Source organism: Pongo pygmaeus, chromosome 5, assembly GCF_028885625.2.
Source record: "Pongo pygmaeus isolate AG05252 chromosome 5, NHGRI_mPonPyg2-v2.0_pri, whole genome shotgun sequence".
Taxonomy (NCBI): domain Eukaryota; kingdom Metazoa; phylum Chordata; class Mammalia; order Primates; family Hominidae; genus Pongo; species Pongo pygmaeus.
Window position 1 is genome coordinate 158,976,109 of NC_072378.2, and position 19,156 is coordinate 158,995,264.

A 19,156-nucleotide genomic window follows, 5' to 3' on the forward strand; every position below is an offset into this window, starting at 1 on the left:
CGAATTCACTTTTAAGCCATAGCAACTTGGCAAAAAGGAATGAAGAGGAAGACCATTAAGGATTAAGAGATTTACCCTCAGTTGGTCATAATCAGTGATCATCAGAGAAATCCAAATCAAAACTATATCATCTCACCCCAGTTAAAATGGCATTTATCCAAATGTCGGGCAATAACAAATGCTGGTGAGGATGTAGAGAAAAGGAAACCCTTATACACTGTGGGTGGGAATGTAAATTGGTACAACCACTATGGAGAACAGTTTGGAGGTTCCTCAAAACCTCCAAATTGTTAGAGCTACCTTATGATCCAGCAGTTTTACTGCTGGGTATATACCCAAAAGAAAGGAAATCAGTGTATCAATGAGATGTCCGCCTCCAGTTGCAGCACTGTTTACAGCAGCTAAGGTTTGGAAGCAATCCAGGCGTCCATCAACAGCTGAATGGATTAGGACAATGTGATACATACACAGTTGAGTACTACTCAGCCATAAAAAATAATGAGATCCAGTCATTTGCTACAACATGGATGGAACTGGAGATGATTATGTTAAGTGAAATAAGCCAGGCACAGAAAGACAAACATTGCATGTTCTCACTTATTTGCGGAATCTAAAAATCAGAACAATTGACCTCATGGACGTAGAAGAAGGATAGTTACCAGAGGCTGGGAAGGGTAGGGGGAGGTTGGGGTGGGGGGAGGTAGGGATGGTTAATGGGCACAAAAAAAAAATAATAAGACTTAGTATTTGACAGTACAGCAGGGTGAATATAGTCAATAATAATTGTACATTTTAAAAGTACTTTAAGAGTGTAATTGGATTTTGGTAACACAAAGGATAAATGCCTAAGGGGATAGATACCCCATTCTCTAAGATGTGCTTATTTCACGTTGCATGCCTGCATCGAAGCATCTCATGTACTCCATAATTAAAAAAAAAAAAAAAAAAAAAAGAACATATAGTTTTTTAAAGGTTACAGCATGCAAACGTGGATTATTTTAAAGCTGGATGATATGGTACATGGAAGGTTATTAAACCCAGTTGCTCTTCTTTGGTGTATGTTACATTTTTTCTGTAACACATAAAATAAAACCCTTAAGAATAATGTATTGAGGATATGTACATGTATAATTAAAGTATAAAAATACCTGTGAATTGGCCGGGTGCGGTGGCTCGCGCCTGTAATCTCAGCACTTTGGGAGGCCAAGGCGGGTGGATCACAAGGTCAGGAGTTTGAGACCAGCCTGACCAACATGGTGAAAGCCTGTCTCTACTAAAAATACAAAAATTAGCCAGGCGTGGTGGTGCGCGCCTGTAATCCCAGCTACTCAGGAGGCTGAGGCAGGAGAATTGCTTGAATCCAGGAGGTAGAGGTTGCAGCGAGCTGAGATTGCACCACTGCACTCCAGCCTGAGCGACAGAGGAGACTCTGTCTCAAAAAAAAAAATGCCTGTGAATTAAAAACATGAAATGTCCATAAGATCATTTTTTTCCTCAGACAAGAAAAGATTGAGGTCTGAGAGGAATACACAGGGCTCTGGATAGTACTGGTGACATTTTAAGCTGAATGAGAACACTTCATAGTAAATTTTTCTTTAAACTGTTATATATGTCATAAATATTGCCTAAGATTTTTAAGTCAAAAAAAGTCTATGGAGAGATTTTAACCTTCTTTCAGCTTCACTTATCTGAAACAAGGTAATAGTCATGGCAGTACCTCCTTCTAAGATATTTGTGGAGCTAAAAGAAGCTATGTAAAGTAACGTATGTAAAAATGACTTAAACTTCTTATTGTTGCTGAAGTACATTGTTTAAATTCACTGTCTAACAAGATAGTTTTTTCAGACATATGAGAAGATGGAAGTAAAATATGGTCATTGTGGGAAAATCAGAAAATAAGGAAAAGTTTAAAAATCATTTATAACACACCTGTTGGGGTGATCAGACCCAACACCAGGTCGTGGGGGTGACGAAGTCCAGCGGAGTCAAAGGAATGAGAAAAGACAGTTTCAGAGAGAAAGTGGGTCCAGGGGGCCATCGCTAGTGTATGGAGGCTGCGAAGGCCCTGAGCTCTGGAAGCCCAGACTATTTATTGGTGATCAAACAAAGAAACGGGTGTTATGAATGTGGGGGTCAAAAGGGCACCGTTGCATTAAGCACATGATTTACAGCTGTGACGCTTTAGCATATGCTCTGCTACTTGAGATAATGGAGAGCAGGTTCTTTTAACTCAAAATACAATCAATCCTGGGAGAGCAAGGAGCAAGGAGCCAGCAAGTCTAGACACATTCCAGAGCCACGAGCCCTGGATTCTATCCAATCCACAAGGGGTTTTATGCCCTGGGCTTAGATTATGGTGCGTCAGGGTAGCCTTCCACCCTTTAGCACAGAGCTTGGCGTTCCAAAGGCCACGAGGAGTTTTAGACCCTGGATCCCAGACATGTTCCAAGAATCTTTTACATTATGTCAGACATGGCAAGCCCTGCCTCAGCGTCTCCCAACACTCAGCTTTTCTCCCAACACACACCACCAGGAATGTCTTAGTTTATTTCTCTTGAGTGTGATTTTATTTTCTTTCCTCAGAACCAGAACTAATTGATACAGTTGTTTTCTAGGACATTTTATAGAAGTATGACAGCAAGAACACATGCTTAAAAAGCAAAGAATGAAGTGGCTCCTCTGAGTGTTCCACCAGGTGCTCCTTGGGCAGGCGTCTCTCCCCTCTGTGTGTCCTCCCTGAATGCACCTGTTTGGTGCTTCCTGAATACTCATTGGCTGAGTGATTGACGGCCACAGGTGCCAGCTTGGTTAACAGGTGCTCTGAACAAGAGAGAGAAGATAGAGCCTCTTGGACCCTGACCTAACCTTGAACTTGCTTTGTGACCTTAGTGAAGTTTGTTCACCTCATTAGCCTACCTTTCCTCATCTATGAGCCAGAGCTCTAAACATTTATGTTTAGAGCTAAACAGATGTCTGTTTGAGCTCTAAATTAACTACTAATACTAATAACTACTAGATACACCAAGGGTATTTAGTTGAGAGTGAGTGAAAAGAAGTGATGAGGAAAAATGTGAATTTCACAAGTTTTCAAAGTGATTTGCAACCTCAATGAATAGTGCATGTGATTGAACATACTTTCCAGTAGAATTTTTACTCAGGAGTTGGCAGCTATGATGAGTGGAAAAGAATAGAAGTTAGAGTCATAGGGGGTACTATTCCACAGGATTTTGAGGCAGATGAATGCCTGAATATGGTCAGAAGATGAAAGTATTAACTGTTGGGTTTCCTCCAGACCGTAATTATAATGTAGCTCTTCAGCACTATTTTATCTTGCTTTAATGGAAGAATCTTGCTGCCACTTAATAGATGAGAAGTGTGGAATGGTAGTTTTGCATTCATATCAGATTTGGTGTGGAGTTCTCTTTTTCCTAATTCAGGCCTGGCTAATAATATAAACTCTATCCAATAAGAAGATATATTATTTTCTGACAAAAAAGTTTAGAAAATACAGGAAGGAATGTGTAACTGTGTTTCCTGGTACATGTCCTACAGAAGCTGGGACTAGAAGGTCATTCCCCAGCACATGCAGGTTCAGAACTGGTTAGAGGCACCGTGCTCCCCAGATTCCGGGGCTTTGACCACAGATGTGTGTTTTCTGAGTTCTTTTATTGTCTCTAGGCCATTTCATTCACAGGTTCTTACCAGCCAACTGAGATTAATTGAATTGTGTTTGAATGAGAACTGGATTTGTGAACATTCAAATGAGAGAAATAAATTTGGCTATCTGGAAGTAAAATCTAAAGTTTTCTTCAAATGTAGTTAGTGTTTCAGAGGGCTTAAGAGAAACTCAGTAATAGAAAAGACTACCCAACTAAAAATGGGCAAAGAATCCGAATTGACATTTCTCAAAAAACACACAAATGGCCACCAAGCACATGAGAAGATACTTAGCATCGTTAGCCATCAGGGAAACGCAAATCAAACTGCTGCACACTCACTAGGGTGGCTGTCATTTTTTAGAAAACAGGCAATAGCAAGTATTAGAGAGAATTTGGAGAAACTGGAACCTCATCCGTTGCTAGTGGGGATGTAAATTGGTGCATCACTTTGGAAACCAGTCCTGTAGTTCCTCAAAAAGTTGAACATAGAATTATCATTTGACCCAGCAACTCCACTCCTAGGTATAGACCCAAGAAAAATGAAACATGTTTATACAAAAAAAAACTTGCATACAAAAGTTCACAGCAGTATTAATAATAGCTAAAAGTTGATGAACAGCCCAGATGTTCATCGGCTGATGAATAGATCAACACAATGGGGTCTCTCAGTACAATGGAATGTTACTGGGCTATATTTAAAAGGTAAACACTGATATATGCTACAACATGGATAAACCCTGAAAACATGCTAAGAGAAGGAAGACAGTCACAAAAGACCATGTATCGTATGATTCCTTTTTTATGAAATGTCCAGAGTAGGCAAATCTGTAACAACAAAGAATTGGTTGCTTAGAGCTGGAGGGAAATATTGTGGGGTTGGTTGGTGGTAGCTAAAAAGTACAGGGCTTTGAGGGTTAAGGTAGATGTTCTAAAACATATTTTAAAGGTTGTACAACTCTGTGAATATACTAATAATCATTGCATTGTACACTGACAATGGGTGAATTACATATGTGAATTTTGTCTCAATAAAGCTGTTATCCACCCCCTTATCATTTGAATCAGTTTTAACATCTTACTCTTGAGAGAGAGGGGGAACAGATAGGTTAATCATCTTTCAAGAATAGTTTCAATAGAACAAAAGCTACAAAGTTCTCAGTCTGGTGTGGAACATTTGCGTGAGGGAGCGCAGTGTACCGTATGGGCTGGGACTGTGCAGAAGGTGCTGCACAAGCGGGAGTGCTTGGAACTTTAGGGAAGGCTTTACTCACCAGGCGGCAAGGGGCAGAAGGGTGTTCCTGGCCAAGGGTGGCACGAAGCATGTGGTGATGTTGCTTTTTAAGTTACAGAGTTGGGTAGGGGGTGCAAGTGGTGGGAGACAGGTCTGGAAAGGGAGATTACCTTTCAAAACGTTTATGTTTTATTAAAGAAGAAGCTGTATATGTAAACACTGTGCTGAACCAGTCTTTATCTTCTGGAGTTTTGAGTTTGTGAATTAATAACACAGAGCTCTCATTTGCTGAATGTTTGCGGTGTGCCTGGCCCCAGTCTGAGGTCCTTTCTTAAGATACTCCGCACGACTCCATGAGGGGTGTGCTACCATGGCCTGCGTCAAGCAGACGAGGAAAGGGGCAGCAAGAGGGTACTGGTGGCCACAGCTGTGCAGCTGGTGGGTGAGTGATGAGGCCCGGAGTCAGAGTCAGGCAGCCAGACTCCAGAGCCCGGCAGCCAGACTCCAGAGCCCGCCTTCCTCAGCACTGACCTCCCGGTGACATCTCTGGGGGCAGCAGTCTGCAGAACCATTGTTCTAGTTGAATTTCTTCCAGCCTCTTTTTCATGGTGCTTTTGGTTCGTTAAAATGACCAAATGTGTCTACAATTAAATTGGCAATCACTTTCTTTTTCTTGCACAATTGTAGTTGTTGCTGGGTCACTTAATAAATTGCAGAATAAGAACAGAGTGGTGATAATCACAGGGATTTCTTACTTGAGCTGTGTGTATTTAGTGTTCATTCAAATTACATTTGTTTTAGGTTGAGAGAAATCCTTCTGAATAGTGATGACATTGGTTGTTCCCTGAGATGGCTTCTTGTGTAAATCTATCAATACCCTTTGGAGGGCTCCTGACTCAGAAGATGAACATCCTTGGGATGGGCAAAGTGATGCTTGTTTTGCTTTCCCTAGAAGTAGTTCTAGGTGTAAGAAGTGATGTGACTGACTTAGGGCCTTAGATTATGGCCTAAATATAGGCTTTCAGCAGTTCTGCCCTGTTTTTTTGTGTAGATTTTCCTACGTTTAATAACTTCACTGATAATAGTAACACTCTAAAATGAGAGAACATGTCTTATATTGGAGAGGGTAATAGGTTGGTATTTTTTTGAACCATCAAAGGCCTAGGTCAAAACTAACCCTTTCCTCTGACTTCTTAGTCAAAGAACGTACACTTTAGCTAATACCCCAAGACAGAAGTTCTTTGGTGCTGAGAGTCAACGAGAGTCACATTTTCCTTGAAAAGGGAAGGGAAGCTCTATACCTGGATAACTGGGCAGATCCATAGCCCCATAGCACAAAATTCAGGCAACTGAGAACCCAGCTGGCCCCCAGTTGGTAATTCCTCAACATTCTGGTATGTCCTAACATTGCCAAATAGGCTGGAAGGATTTAGAGAACAGGAAGTAAGCTACTGGGAGATAAGGCTGCAGCTGTGAATTATAGACAGGGGAGGAAATGAGAATAACAGCATTAGCAGTTTGGCTTTATTTTTAAACCAAAAATCACTGGAAAGATTTCTGTCTCTAATTTAAGGGTGTTACTCACCTATTCGCTTATACTAGTCGGAACTCTTAGCAAAGTGTGTAAATGGGACTACGTTCCCATGTACTGCTGCATCTCAACTGATTAAGAATTTTTTTTTTTTTTTTTTTTTTTTAGAGACAGAGTCTTGCTCTGTTGCCCAGGCTGGAGTGCAGTGGCGCGATCTCAGCTCACTGCAAGCTCTGCCTCCCGGGTTGATGCCATTCTTCTGCCTCAGCCTCCCGAGTAGCTGAGACTACAGGTGCTCGCCACCACACCCGGCTAATTTTTGTATTTTTAGTAGAGACGGGGTTTCACCACGTTGGCCAGGATGGTCTCAATCTCCTGACCTCGTGATCCGCCCACCTCAGCCTCCCAAAGTGCTGGGATTATAGGCATGAGCCACCGCGCCCAGCCACTGATTAAGAATTTCTAAAAGATGAAATTGAGTCTGTGAACATTTCATGTATCCAACAATGGCAACTGTGTTGTCATAAGACCAAAAAATCTTTAATTTCACATTAGAAATCGTTTAAAAATATGTTTTGCCTCCACTCTTTTGCGTTTGTGTTATGCTATGACCGTGCAGCCTTTTTCATGGAGAGGTTTGTTTTTGATGGATGTTAAAGGCAAAAATGTAAATAATTGGCTAGCCTCTCTCCTCTGCAGTATGACATCTTGTCATCAAGTATTATTTTACAGAGAGGGTCATAGTGGATGAGTATTCATTGTTATTACACTTAAATAAGGAAATAATTTAAAAACTGGTCAGTCATGAATATCGTGTTCTTAATTTGTCATGTTCTATTCCACAGTGGCCATTCTGAAGTACGTGAATGACTATGGGCTTAAATAACTAATGTGTTAGGGACCAAATTGTAGCCACATGCACATTTGTGGATTCTAGTGCTTGGGTCAAATCAATGGCAGATCTGAAAGAAGTCTGTGAAGTGGGCTTTTATTTACCATTTGGAAATCCTAAATTTTATGACATGTTCAATGTCGTTTAAGGACTTTTGTTGATGTTGGTCTAACTTAAAAAAATCATTAATTCTAATACAGGATTTTTTAAACTAAGCTAAAAAATGGATCTGGGTTTGTTGCCCTGCTCCCCACATGAGTTGAGCCCCCTCCTGTGTCTGTGTACAGAGGACTATATTAATGTCTGTTTAGGAAACTGAACTCCAGGGAGACAAGATGTTCTAATCGCTGTCCTTAGCACCTAACAGTGTCTGGTTTATCATAGGCAGGCAGGCAGGCAGTATATGCTGTTGTTCAAATGCCTTTGGGAATTGAAAGTAAACTACTTGAGGGAGCTGCGGTGGCTCCGGCCGATTGTCCTGGCGTACAAGGAGGCGAGGCTATGCGGTCGAGACCAACTTAGGTAAAATTGGGAAAAAAAAAAAAAAAAAAAAAAAAAAAAACCCAAAAAAACTACTTGAAATAGTTTCCAATACCTTCTATATAGTTCAAAGATAGAAGTTAACAAGGATTACAACTTCTAATGATGTATTATTGTTTGCACAATATATTCATAGTTGCTGTGTGTCAGTATTCAAAGGTGAACATGCCTCTATCCTTTTCCTCAAGCAGCACAGACCTGTGCGGGGGTGGGTGGTGTTCACAAGCTGATAGTTCTGTAAGCACTGCATCACAGAGCTATGACTAGAGCAAGGAAGAGGGTCTCAACAGAGAGGATTCCGCTAGCTGGGGCCACCTGGGAGTTCTCGGTGTCCACATCCATGCAAGGTGAGCCATCGACTGGATTCAGTTTTTCTAGTGATCACCAGGTCTCAAAAGATCACAACCTCACAGCTGCCTCTGATTTTTGCAGTTTTAAAAAAGAGCTATGATATTCTTCACACTTTAAGTGGGTAATAATTTCTCTTGAAAAATTTGATTTTATTATACATTTTACAACAAGTGCAGATAACACCAAGTGTGGCCAACCAAGGCTGCTCAAGGCACACTAAATCAGGTGGTTCTTGGGGGTTCCTCCTAGCCCTCTGGTGCCCTAGGCACAAGTTTAAAGACCTAAAATCAGATGTGTCCATGGCATTGCTTTGAGAAGTCCTGGGGTTTATGTGTTGGTCTGAAAGCAGAAATTGTACTTTGGACAGAGGGTGTGAGGAGGGGCCTGGGCACTGTGGAAGTCTTTAACCATCAGTCCTTTTTATTTTCAGATATAAATTAGAATTTGGAAACCATTAACACCAGTGCCACATGTTCACAACTATTATAATTAGCTATTAGGCACAAAATGCTGGGAGTAGACAAGGGTTCAAATCTTTTTTTATTCATAGCAAGAGTACTCTTGCCTGGTTAATAATAGCTGTTATTTTATTGATATATGTCAGTATCTAGCTGCATGTCTGGAGGTTCTGACTTCCCAGCTGGAACTTACCTGAGAACAACAGGTGTGTTTCATAGCCACCAACTCAGTATTAGTCACATAGCATGAATGTAAAAAATGTGTGCTGAATGTGTCAGACTGAATTAATTCATGATTACCAGGATGGGCCAATCAGGAACAGCCTCAGGGAACATTCTCCAGGGTGAGCCCTGCCATGTTGGTTTGGTGGCTCATGGTGTCCGGGGACCATTCCATAACCCTCAGTCCCTCGCTACTTTTACTGGGCTCTGTGAGGCTTCCCTCAGACTCCTCCGGCACTCACCTATTCTCAAAAGCCACCTAGCAGAGTTGCTACCTTTTTAGATAAGTGATCAGAATTTTTCAAATTAAAAAACAAAGTTCTTATACTCAGAAAATTTGAAGCTTATAATTTCTTGATATGTCCTCTGTGATAAATCGTAAACAACTTAGATTTTTCAAGTATGTATTTTTTTTCCAAATTAACCACATTTAGATGCTAAACTATTCAGAAATAAGGTAGACCAGAAAAGATACCGAAAATTTTGCTTCGGGAGGAAAATGAACCTAAATAGTACTCACCCTTTCCTCTTTCCGTACTAAATAAATAATACCCTGATTCAAATGCGTAGTAAATGTTGTTAAAATAGTTTCCCCACAGCACAGGACCAGCAGATGAAGGACCATCTGAGAGGCAGGTGCTGGGTGCGGATGGGCCCCAGGTCCCTCTTTGTTTTTGTAGTAGTAGGCATGTTCGCGCTGTCTCTCATGGTTAGGAAGCTGTGTCAGTGGGGCTGGTTCCCTGTGGACTCTCGTGTGAGCTCTGTCTGTTCCCTGCCCTGATCCCCGCATTCGCCCCCAGTCTTCTCCCCTTGTTGACTGCATTCTAATTAGTTCAAGTCTGATCACATCACAGAAGTAATCCTGGCCCACAGATTTATTTCCCGTGGTAAATGTCTTCTTGGTGGTTTTCTAGGTTGTGCTGGTGAGGTGGAATGAGCCCTACCAGAAACTGGCCACGTGCGATGCAGACGGAGGCATATTCGTGTGGATTCAGTACGAGGGCAGGTGGTCTGTGGAGCTGGTCAACGACCGCGGGGCGCAGGTGAGTGGCAGGCGCAGCTCTGCCAGTGAAGGGCTGCGGGGTAGAGGACTCCCAGACAGGCATTCCAGAGCCAGTGCGTTAGCACCACACGGCGCCACGTGCTCCAGAGCTGGGGGAAGAGAAATCAATCAAATTAGAATCCTGCTTTACATTTCTCTCACATATGTCACTGGATAAAAAGAGAGTACAGGATCATGCCCCCTTTTCAACCATGCTGCTGTTGTGAGAACTCTCCAATTTTAAACTTTAATTAGATCTGTGAAGTCATTTTTTACCCTTCAGTGTTGTGATTCCATGTTAAATTTGGGGCCTCTGGCATATCACTGTTTTGCCCCCTTCGAAAGGTATCTTCCCTGTGTTGTCATCAGTCTCATGGAGAGCTTCACGTGACTTCTCACAACCTGCTCAACAAGGGAAGGGTGCTACAATCTCTTTCACAGGCGTCAATCAGCACGGCCTCCTGTTGTCATCCTCCAGCTCTTCCTTTCTGATATAGTTTGTCTCTGCTCTCAGGAAACAGTTGCACCCAGGACAGCCTGCTGAGCTGCGCTGTTTCTAGAACTGCTCCATAGATTGTTCTGGTTTACAGGACGGCTTCATGGTGCACCTTTTGTATGGGTTTAAGGACACACATTGGAGCAGGCAGCTCCCATCCTGGGGATTGTACAAAACTGGGACTTAAGAACCTGAGTCCTCAGGGGGTGTCAATTAATAATTAATGAGGGGTTTCTTGGACTATTTTAACTCTCAGAATGATTTTCCTGTGGCTGTCTTTCTATACACTTCTAAGGTGCTTGGATTCTCATCCTTCCCTCTCCCACCTGTTGCTTAAATAAGCTGTGAGCTTCCTAAGCTACAGATCAGTCAAGTGACATAAAATTACAATGAATGAAGATATGATTGTCAGCAGCTGTTAGCAGGCCGAGGATTTCTGTAAGATATCATCACAGAAGACCCTGTGTGAAAACAGCATTTTTTTCCTGAGTTGATTTGGTAGAATAAATGTAATAATATTGACTGACTGATAAGGCCTTACCAGTTTCCTTCAGGCTCCTTCAGAGCCTGCCCCGTGACCATTAACTGGCCTTCTTGAAGGAGAGCCACAGATGTGGACATCTTCACGTGGTTGGACATGTGATCAAGAGCACGAGCTCTGGAATCAGACAGTGTAGGCCGGAAATCTCACCCCATGACTTCTGTGTGGGAGATACTTCCCTGTGCCTCAGTTTTCTTATTTGTAATGTAGGGGCTATAATGTACCTGCCTCAGGATCACAGAGGATTACATAAGACTGTATATGAAAAGTGCCCATGGCACCGCTTGCATCTTATCACAGTGCCTGTAGCATGTGGAGGTCCTACCACCTTGTCTGGCATGGAACTGCCCTGCCCTGAAGCAGTAGCCATAGGTCATCACCAAAGATGAGTTTCAGGCCTTGAAGTAGCAGCTTTTCATGGTTTTCTGTGAAATGACCGCCTCTCCGAGTTGGCCTGTGAAAGTTCTAAAATGCTGTCATTCTTCCATTAACCAAAGCATGGGATTCTTTTCCCTAGAAAGGCCCAGTGATGAGGTGAGACATGTCTTCAGATTTAGGGTGGCCAGAGGACTTGAAATCACTGCTCAGAAAAAGAAATGGAAGGGGAGCAAGGATAAATGCCAAATGAGTGCTTGATTTTTTCACGCGTTACATCTTTTCAGTCTCCAGGAACCCTGTTCCAAAAATATCGTTATTCTCAGTTAATAGAAGAGAAGAATCCAGGTCAGAAGTTCAGTAACTTGTCCAAGGAAGTTCATGGGTGGTAAGCCAGAACTCAAACCCTAGTTTGTTTGAGTCTGTAATGCTCCACCACAGTGTCATGTTCCCAAACAAGAAATGATTTTCTCTTTTGGCAGAGATGCGTGTATTCACAGTGTAGTTACATGCTGCATAATGACGTTTCGGTTAACACAGACTGCATATACGATGGTGATCTCCTAAGGTTATAATGGAGCTGAAAAATTTCTATCACCTAGTGATACTGCAGCATGACACATTACTCATGTGTTTGTGGTGTTACTGGTGTGAACAAACCTACTTGATGCCAGCTGTATAAAAGTATAGTACATGCCATTAGTACAGTCCATAATGCTTGATAATAACAAATGACTATGTTACTGGTATTTGCTGTACTTTTTATTATTTTAGAGTGTGCTGCTTTTTTTTTTTTTTTTTTGAGACGGAGTCTCGCTGTGTCGCCCAGGCTGGAGTGCAGGGGCACGATCTCAGCTCACTGCAAGCTCCGCCTCCCAGGTTCACGCCATTCTCCTGCCTCAGCCTCCCAAGTACCTGGGACTACAGACACCCGCCACTACGCCCGGCTAATTTTTTTTTGTATTTTTTTTTTAGTAGAGACGGGGTTTCACTGTGTTAGCCAGGATGGTCTTGATCTCCTGACCTCGTGATCTACCCGCCTCAGCCTCCCAAAGTGCTGGGATTACAGGCGTGAGCCACCGCACCCGGCCGCTTCTACTTATTAAAAAAAATAATAATAAGTTAGCAGTCTCAGGCAGGTCCTTCAGGAGGTATTCCTGAAGAAGGCATTGTTATCATAGGAGATGACAGCTCCATGGATATGTTATTGCCCCTTGTGTTAGGGTTCTCTAGAGGGGTGGAGCTAATACGATAGATGTATATATGAAAGGGAGTTTTTTAAGGAGAATTGACTCACACGATCATGAGGTAAAGTCCCACGATAGGCCGTCTGCAGGTTGAGGGGCAAGGAAGCCAGTGGTGGATCAGTCTGAGTCCCAAAACCACAAAAGTTGGGAAGTTGACAGTGCAGCCTTGAGTCTGTGGCCGAAGGCCCAAGAGCCCCTGGCAAACCACTGGTGTAAGTCCAAGAGTCCAAAAGCTGAGGAACTTGGGAGTCTGATGTTCGAGGGCAGGAGGCATCCAGCACGGGAGAGAGATGAAGGCTGGAAGACTCTGCAAGTCATTCTTCCATCTTCTCCTGCCTGCTTTATTCTAGCTATGCTGGCAGCTGATTAGATGGTGCCCACCCAGACTGAGAGGAGTTCTGCCTCTCCCAGTCCACTGACTCAAATGTTAATCTCCTTTGGCAACACCCTCACAGACACACCAGGAACAATACTTTGCATTCTTCAGTCCAGTCAAGTTTGACACTCAATATTAACCATCACACCCCTGAAGACCTTCCAGTGGGACAAGGTGTGGAGGTGGAAGACAGTGATTTGAATGATCCTGACCTGGTGTAGGCCTAGGCTAATGTGTTTGTGTCTTAGTTTTTAACAAAAACATTTAAAAAGAAAAAAAATTAATAGAAAAAGCTTACAGAATAAGGATATAAAGAAAAAAATATTTTGGTACAGCTATATAATATGTTTGTGTTTTAAGTGTTATTACAAAAGGATCAAAAAAAGTATCAAACTTCTTGAAAAATTGAAAAGTTTAAAAAGTAAAACAGTTACAATAAGCTAAGGTTAATTCATTATTGAGGAAAGAACCATTTTTTTAATAAAATGAGTGCAGCCTAAGTATCCAGTGTTGATAACGTCTACAGTAGCATGCAAGGTAATGTCCTAGGCCTTCAGTCACTCTCCACTCACTCTCTGGCTCACCCAGAGCAACTTCTAGTCCTGCAAGCTCCATTCATGGTAAGTGCACTTTATAGGCAAACTGTTTTTTATCTTTTATACTGTATTCTTACCGTATGTTGTCTATGTTTAGATAGCTTTAGATACACGAATACTTGCCATTGTATTACAGTTGCCTACAGTGTTCAATACAGTCACATGTGTACAGGTCTGTAGCCTAGGAGTAGTAGGCTCTCCCATACAGCCTAGGTGTGGAGCAGGCTCTACTGTCCAAGTTTGAGTAAGTGCACCCTATGATGATCACACAACAAGGGAATTGCCTAATGACATACTTCTTAGAATGTATCCGCATTGTTAGTCGACATGACTGTATACCCCAAGGAGCTCAGGCTTCATTACCATTAAAAGGCCCACCCCACCAGCCAAGCAGTGCCACCAGCACATGGATTCTCCTAGCAGTAGCCTCTGTGAGCAGGGGCCCTCTGTCATCTCCATAGCAGCTGTGCGGTCACCACCATCTGACACTTCCCTTGTGTTTCTTTCCATTGAGGGTTTGGAGCAGATATTAGAAACAAGAAAGGGAGGATGAGTTCAGCCCTGGAGGCAAATGAGCTTCCCTGGGCCACAGAACATCTGGAAGCACCCAGAATCTCACAAATGCCTGCCTACCAGGTTCGACTAAAGTAATTACTGTATGTTGTGATCTCATTTTAGAGTTTTGTTCACTTTTGCCATTTGGAACTCAGATTTTTCAAATCTTAGAACCCATTGAACAACTGTCATCATTAAACAGTGGCATTTTGGGGGAGGCTTGGTTGCCTTTAATCGTGTTGGAGTCAGATCTTACCCGACTAAAAAGGACACCACACACTGGTGACGATGGATCACTGGTCAAGGAAGTGGTGGCTTTGTGCACCTGGAAAAGTTCAGTGGCTTAGAAGAGGAGTGTCCCTGAAACCAGCTCAGAGAAAAAGACTACTTTTTAGAAGAAATGACAGATTATCTTCATTATATAGCATGCTTTTCATTGTCACAAAGTAATCAAACATTTGGCAAAAGCTAAGAGATGCTTTAACAATTTCTTTTTCAGGAAATGATTAAGAGTCCTGTATTTCAAAAATGAGTTTGGAACAGTACATGCATTATTTTACAGTATTAGTCACCAGGGGCGGCTGTACCAGGCACACACACTCTGAGACAGTCTGATGAAAAGCTGCCTGGGTCAATGGCATGGTCAGCCTGCTGCTCAGCTTCAATTAATCCATGCCTGAGAACTCTTCAGTAAAGCAAGAGCATTGCAACCTTCTGCAGTTGAAAAACTAAACTAAAAGAACTGGAGTTTCTGCCTTTTTGGGTTTTTTTGTTTTTTTTTTTTTTGGAGACAGGGTCTCTCTGTCACCCAGGCTGGAGTGCAGTGGTGCATCTTCGGCTCACTGCAACCTCCACCTCCCGGGTTGAAGCAATTCTTTTGCCCCAGCCTCCTAAGTAGCTGGGATTACAGGCATGCATCACCACACCTGGCTAATTTTTTATACTTTTAGTAGAGACAGGGTTTCACCATGTTGCCCAGGCTGTTCTTGAACTCCTGGGCTCAGGTGATCCACCCGTCTTGGCCTCCCAAAGTGCTGGAATTACAGGCGTGAGCCACCACTTTTTTTTTTTTTTTTTAAGCAATTTGATACTTGGTTTTCTCTGGTTTTGTTTTTCCAGTTGTGATATATTCTTATCACTTTATGTTGACCTAATAAACCCAAACTGGGCCAAGTGGCTAGTTGGGAGACTGAGTCAAGAGGATCTCTTGTGACCAGAGTTCAAGATCAGCCTGGACAATATAGCAAGACCTCATCTCGACAAAATAGTTTTAAAATTAGCTTGGTATGGTAGCACAACCCTGTAGTCCCAGCTACTCGGAAGGCAGCGATGGGAGGATTGCTTGAGCCCAGCCATTTGAGGCTGCAGTGAACGATGACCGTGCCACTGCACTCCAGCCTGGGCAACAAAGCAAGACCAAGTCTCTAGACAAATAAACAGAAACCCAATTAGTCCATATGAACATCCTCTATTACCAGTTTTTTTGTGTGATGTAAAATTGCTGGTATCTCTAAGAAGCATCATTTTACTGGCTATGCGTTTTGGCTATGGATTAAGGAGATTTCCCAAAATACTTTTTTCTTTTAGTACAAATCTTTTTTAAGATACATAGTTAAAATGCATATAAGTAAATAGCATTATCTTTGCAAAATGAAAGAGCTTTTTAATTTTATTCCAGAATGTAATGCATTGTTTCTGAAAAACATAGTTTTACGTTAATGAGAAAAAGCAGACAATATAATTGGTTGGAACATAAAGTCAGTGAAGCCAGGGTTCTGAGTTTATCTGAGGAAACAACTTTTTTCAGTAATCTCAGACCAGCTATGCAAGAGCTATCTCACAAACCATGCCATTGTCATGATAAAGACATTGCTGATAACACAACATAAACCCATAACCCCTACTTGAAAAACAGCAAGAAGTTCATGTTCTTTTGGTGTTTGTTCATTTATTTTCTCATTACCTGAAATGTAATATATCCATTAATACCATAGATTTTTTAAAAAGCTAAATGTTTGTAGCTGTAAGCAACAGTGAAGATTATAGATAGCATTTGTTTTGTTAGAAAAGATTAAAAAGAAACACAATGTAGGACAAATTGAAAAAGTAAACCAAGGTGGTAGAAAACAGGAACAAATACAACGATAATTAGAATAAATGTAAATGGATTAAATTTACCAATCAAAAGATACAGCTTAGCAGATTATATTTGTAAAAATCTAGATAACAGTATATATTGTTTAGAGCCACACCTCAAACTTAAGGACATAAACAAATTTAAAGGATGAGAAAGATGTATCTTGCAAATACCAAGAAAAAAAATAAAGCTGATATAGCTATATATTAGTATCAGATAAAGTAGATTTGAAGACAGAAAGTATTATTTGGTTCGTAGAATACAGAAAGCATTATTTGGTAAGCTGTAGTTTACCAAAAGCATGTTTTTAATATGTATACACTTATTAATAGCATCACAATAAGGGAAGGAAACTAATAGAACTGAAAGGAAAAATTGATAAATCCATTGACATACTCAGACATTTTAACGACAGTCAGCAAAGATGTAGATGATCTGAGCAACACAATTAACAAGCTTGAACTAAAGGACATTTATAGGTTCTTAATTCACCAACTAGACAACATACATTTTTTTTAAACACAGAAGGGTTATAAAAATTGATCATGTTCTAGGGCAGGATTCTGCAAACCTTTTCTGTGAAGGGTCAGATAGTAAATATTTTAGGTTTTGTGGACCAGGATCCAAAATTGAGGATATTATATAGGTATCATGTAACAAGAGGAAAATCAGATTTCCAAAAGATTTTTATTGACAAAATTTAAAATTTGATTTATGAACACTGAAGTTTGAATTTTATGTAATTTCAAATAAAAAATATCATTCTTCTTTTGATTTTTTTCTTCTCAACCACTTAAAACCATTCTCAGTTTGTGGGCCATACAAAAATAGGTGACAGGTCAGATTTGGCTCACAGGCCATAGCTTGCCAATCCCTGTTCTAGGACTTAAATAAAAAACAGATTTCCTGTGTCAGGTATGATGATTATAGACCATGATCTCTGAACACAGTGCAACTGGGTTAGAAGTTAATAACGAAAAGATAAGAGATCCCTGCCTGTTTTTTGTTTTGTTTTGTTTTCTGACCAAGTTTCACTCTTGTTGCCTAGGCTGGAGTGCAATGGCGCGATCTCGGCTCACTGCAATCCTTGCCTCCCGGGTTCAAGCGATTCTCCTGTCTCAGCCTCCAGAGTAGCTGGGATTACAGGCACCCGCCACTACACCTGGCTAATTTTTGTGTTTTTTTTAGTAGAGACAAGGTTTCACCATGTTGGCCAGGCGGGTCTCAAACTCCTGACCTCAGGTGATCCACCTGCCACATCCTCCCAAAGTGCTGGGACTACAGGCATGAGCCACCTCGCCCGGCCTGTTTAGACATTTTAAAATATATTGTTAAATAGCTCATGGTTTACAGAATATATTTAATAGACATTTATAAAATCCTAGATCTAAATTATAATGAAAACATTATGTCAACAAAGAGTTGAGCTCTGTAAAATACTTGAAGAGATTTATTCTGAGCCAAACATGAGTGACCATGGCCCGTGACACAGCCCTCAGGAAGTCCTGAGAACATGTGCCCAAAGTGGTCAGGCCGCAGTTTGGTTTTATACACTTTGGAGAGGCATGAGACATCAATCAAATACATTTAATACATTGATGGCCGGGCACGGAGGCTCATGCCTGTAATCCCAGCACTTCGAGAGGCTGAGGTGGGTGGATCACGAGGTCAGGAGATCAAGACCATCCTGGCTAACACGGTGAAACCCCGTCTCTACTAAAAATACAAAAAAATTAGCCAGGCGTGGTGGTGGGCACCTGTAGTCCCAAGCTACTCGGGAGGCTGAGGCAGGAGAATGGCATGAACCCAGGAGTCAGAGCTTGCAGTGAGCCGAGATCGCGCCACTGCACTCCAGCCTGGGCCACAGAGTGAGGCTCCATCTCAAAAAAAAAAGAAATACATTGGTTTGGTCCAGAAAGGCAGAACAACTCAAAGGGGTCCGGGAGGTTCCAGGCTGTGGTGAATTTAAATATTTTCTAGTTGACAATTGGTTGAGTTTGTCTGAAGACCCGGGATTGATAGAAAGATAATGTTCAGGTTAAAATAAAATTTTGTGCAGCCCAAAGTTCTTTTGCAATCTTATAGTGGCTGTCCTTAGAGACAGTAGGATGACAAATGTTTCCTATTCAGATTTTAGGTAGTCTCTTTAGAATTGGGAGGGTCTGGAAGAAAAAGATCTAGCGATGTTAATAGAGATTCTTTACAGATGCAAATTTTTCCCCACAAAGAACAGCTTTGTAGGGCCATTTCAAAATATGGCAAAGAAGCATGTTTTGGGGTAAAATATTTTTATTTTTTTGTCTTGTAATGTTATGCCAGAGTGAGGTTGGAAAGTAAATCATGATATATAGTGTTAAATAAAACCCAACCTATGTGATGAGAATTTATTATTTGTAGGGCATGACTCCCCAGACCCCTTAGATAGGAATTTGGGCAAGGTAAAAAAAAATCAGAATTTAGTCCTTAGTTATATACCAGAATTTGTGAGATATGATTAAAGTGGTGCTGTGAGAGAAATGTATATCCTTAATTACTTATATTAGCAATAAAACTGTGATCATTGGTCAGATAGGTATTTATCTTAAAATATTATTAATTGAACAGGAGAGTAAATCCAATGAAAGAAAAAGTAAGAAATAATAAAAATGAAAGTGAAAATTAGTACAATAGGGAAAAATGATAAGGTAGAGATCAACAAATCCAAAAATTTGTTCTTTGGAAACAAATCAACAAAATAGACAAATGTCTTGCAAAACTGATCAAGAGAAGAAAAGAGAACACAGAAATAAACAATTTTATGAATGAAAAGTTGGGCATAGCTATAAATGGAGATTACAAGGTAACCAAATGTAAATTATAAGATGCATAGGTAGTTCAATGGGGGAAAGATAAATCTTTTCAACAAAT

General features: G+C 41.2%; 1 protein-coding gene across 6 annotated transcripts in view; it reads left to right on the top strand.

The window, feature by feature from the left end:
- Window positions 1-19,156, top strand: part of TULP4 (TUB like protein 4) — a 287,119-nt gene that overhangs the window by 179,609 nt on the left and 88,354 nt on the right. For all 6 annotated transcript variants that reach the window (XM_054491059.2, XM_063666777.1, XM_063666779.1 and 3 more), the window contains one exon: window positions 9,799-9,927. In XM_054491059.2, the coding sequence (XP_054347034.2) occupies window positions 9,799-9,927 (129 nt within the window). The remainder of the gene's footprint in view (window positions 1-9,798; window positions 9,928-19,156) is intronic.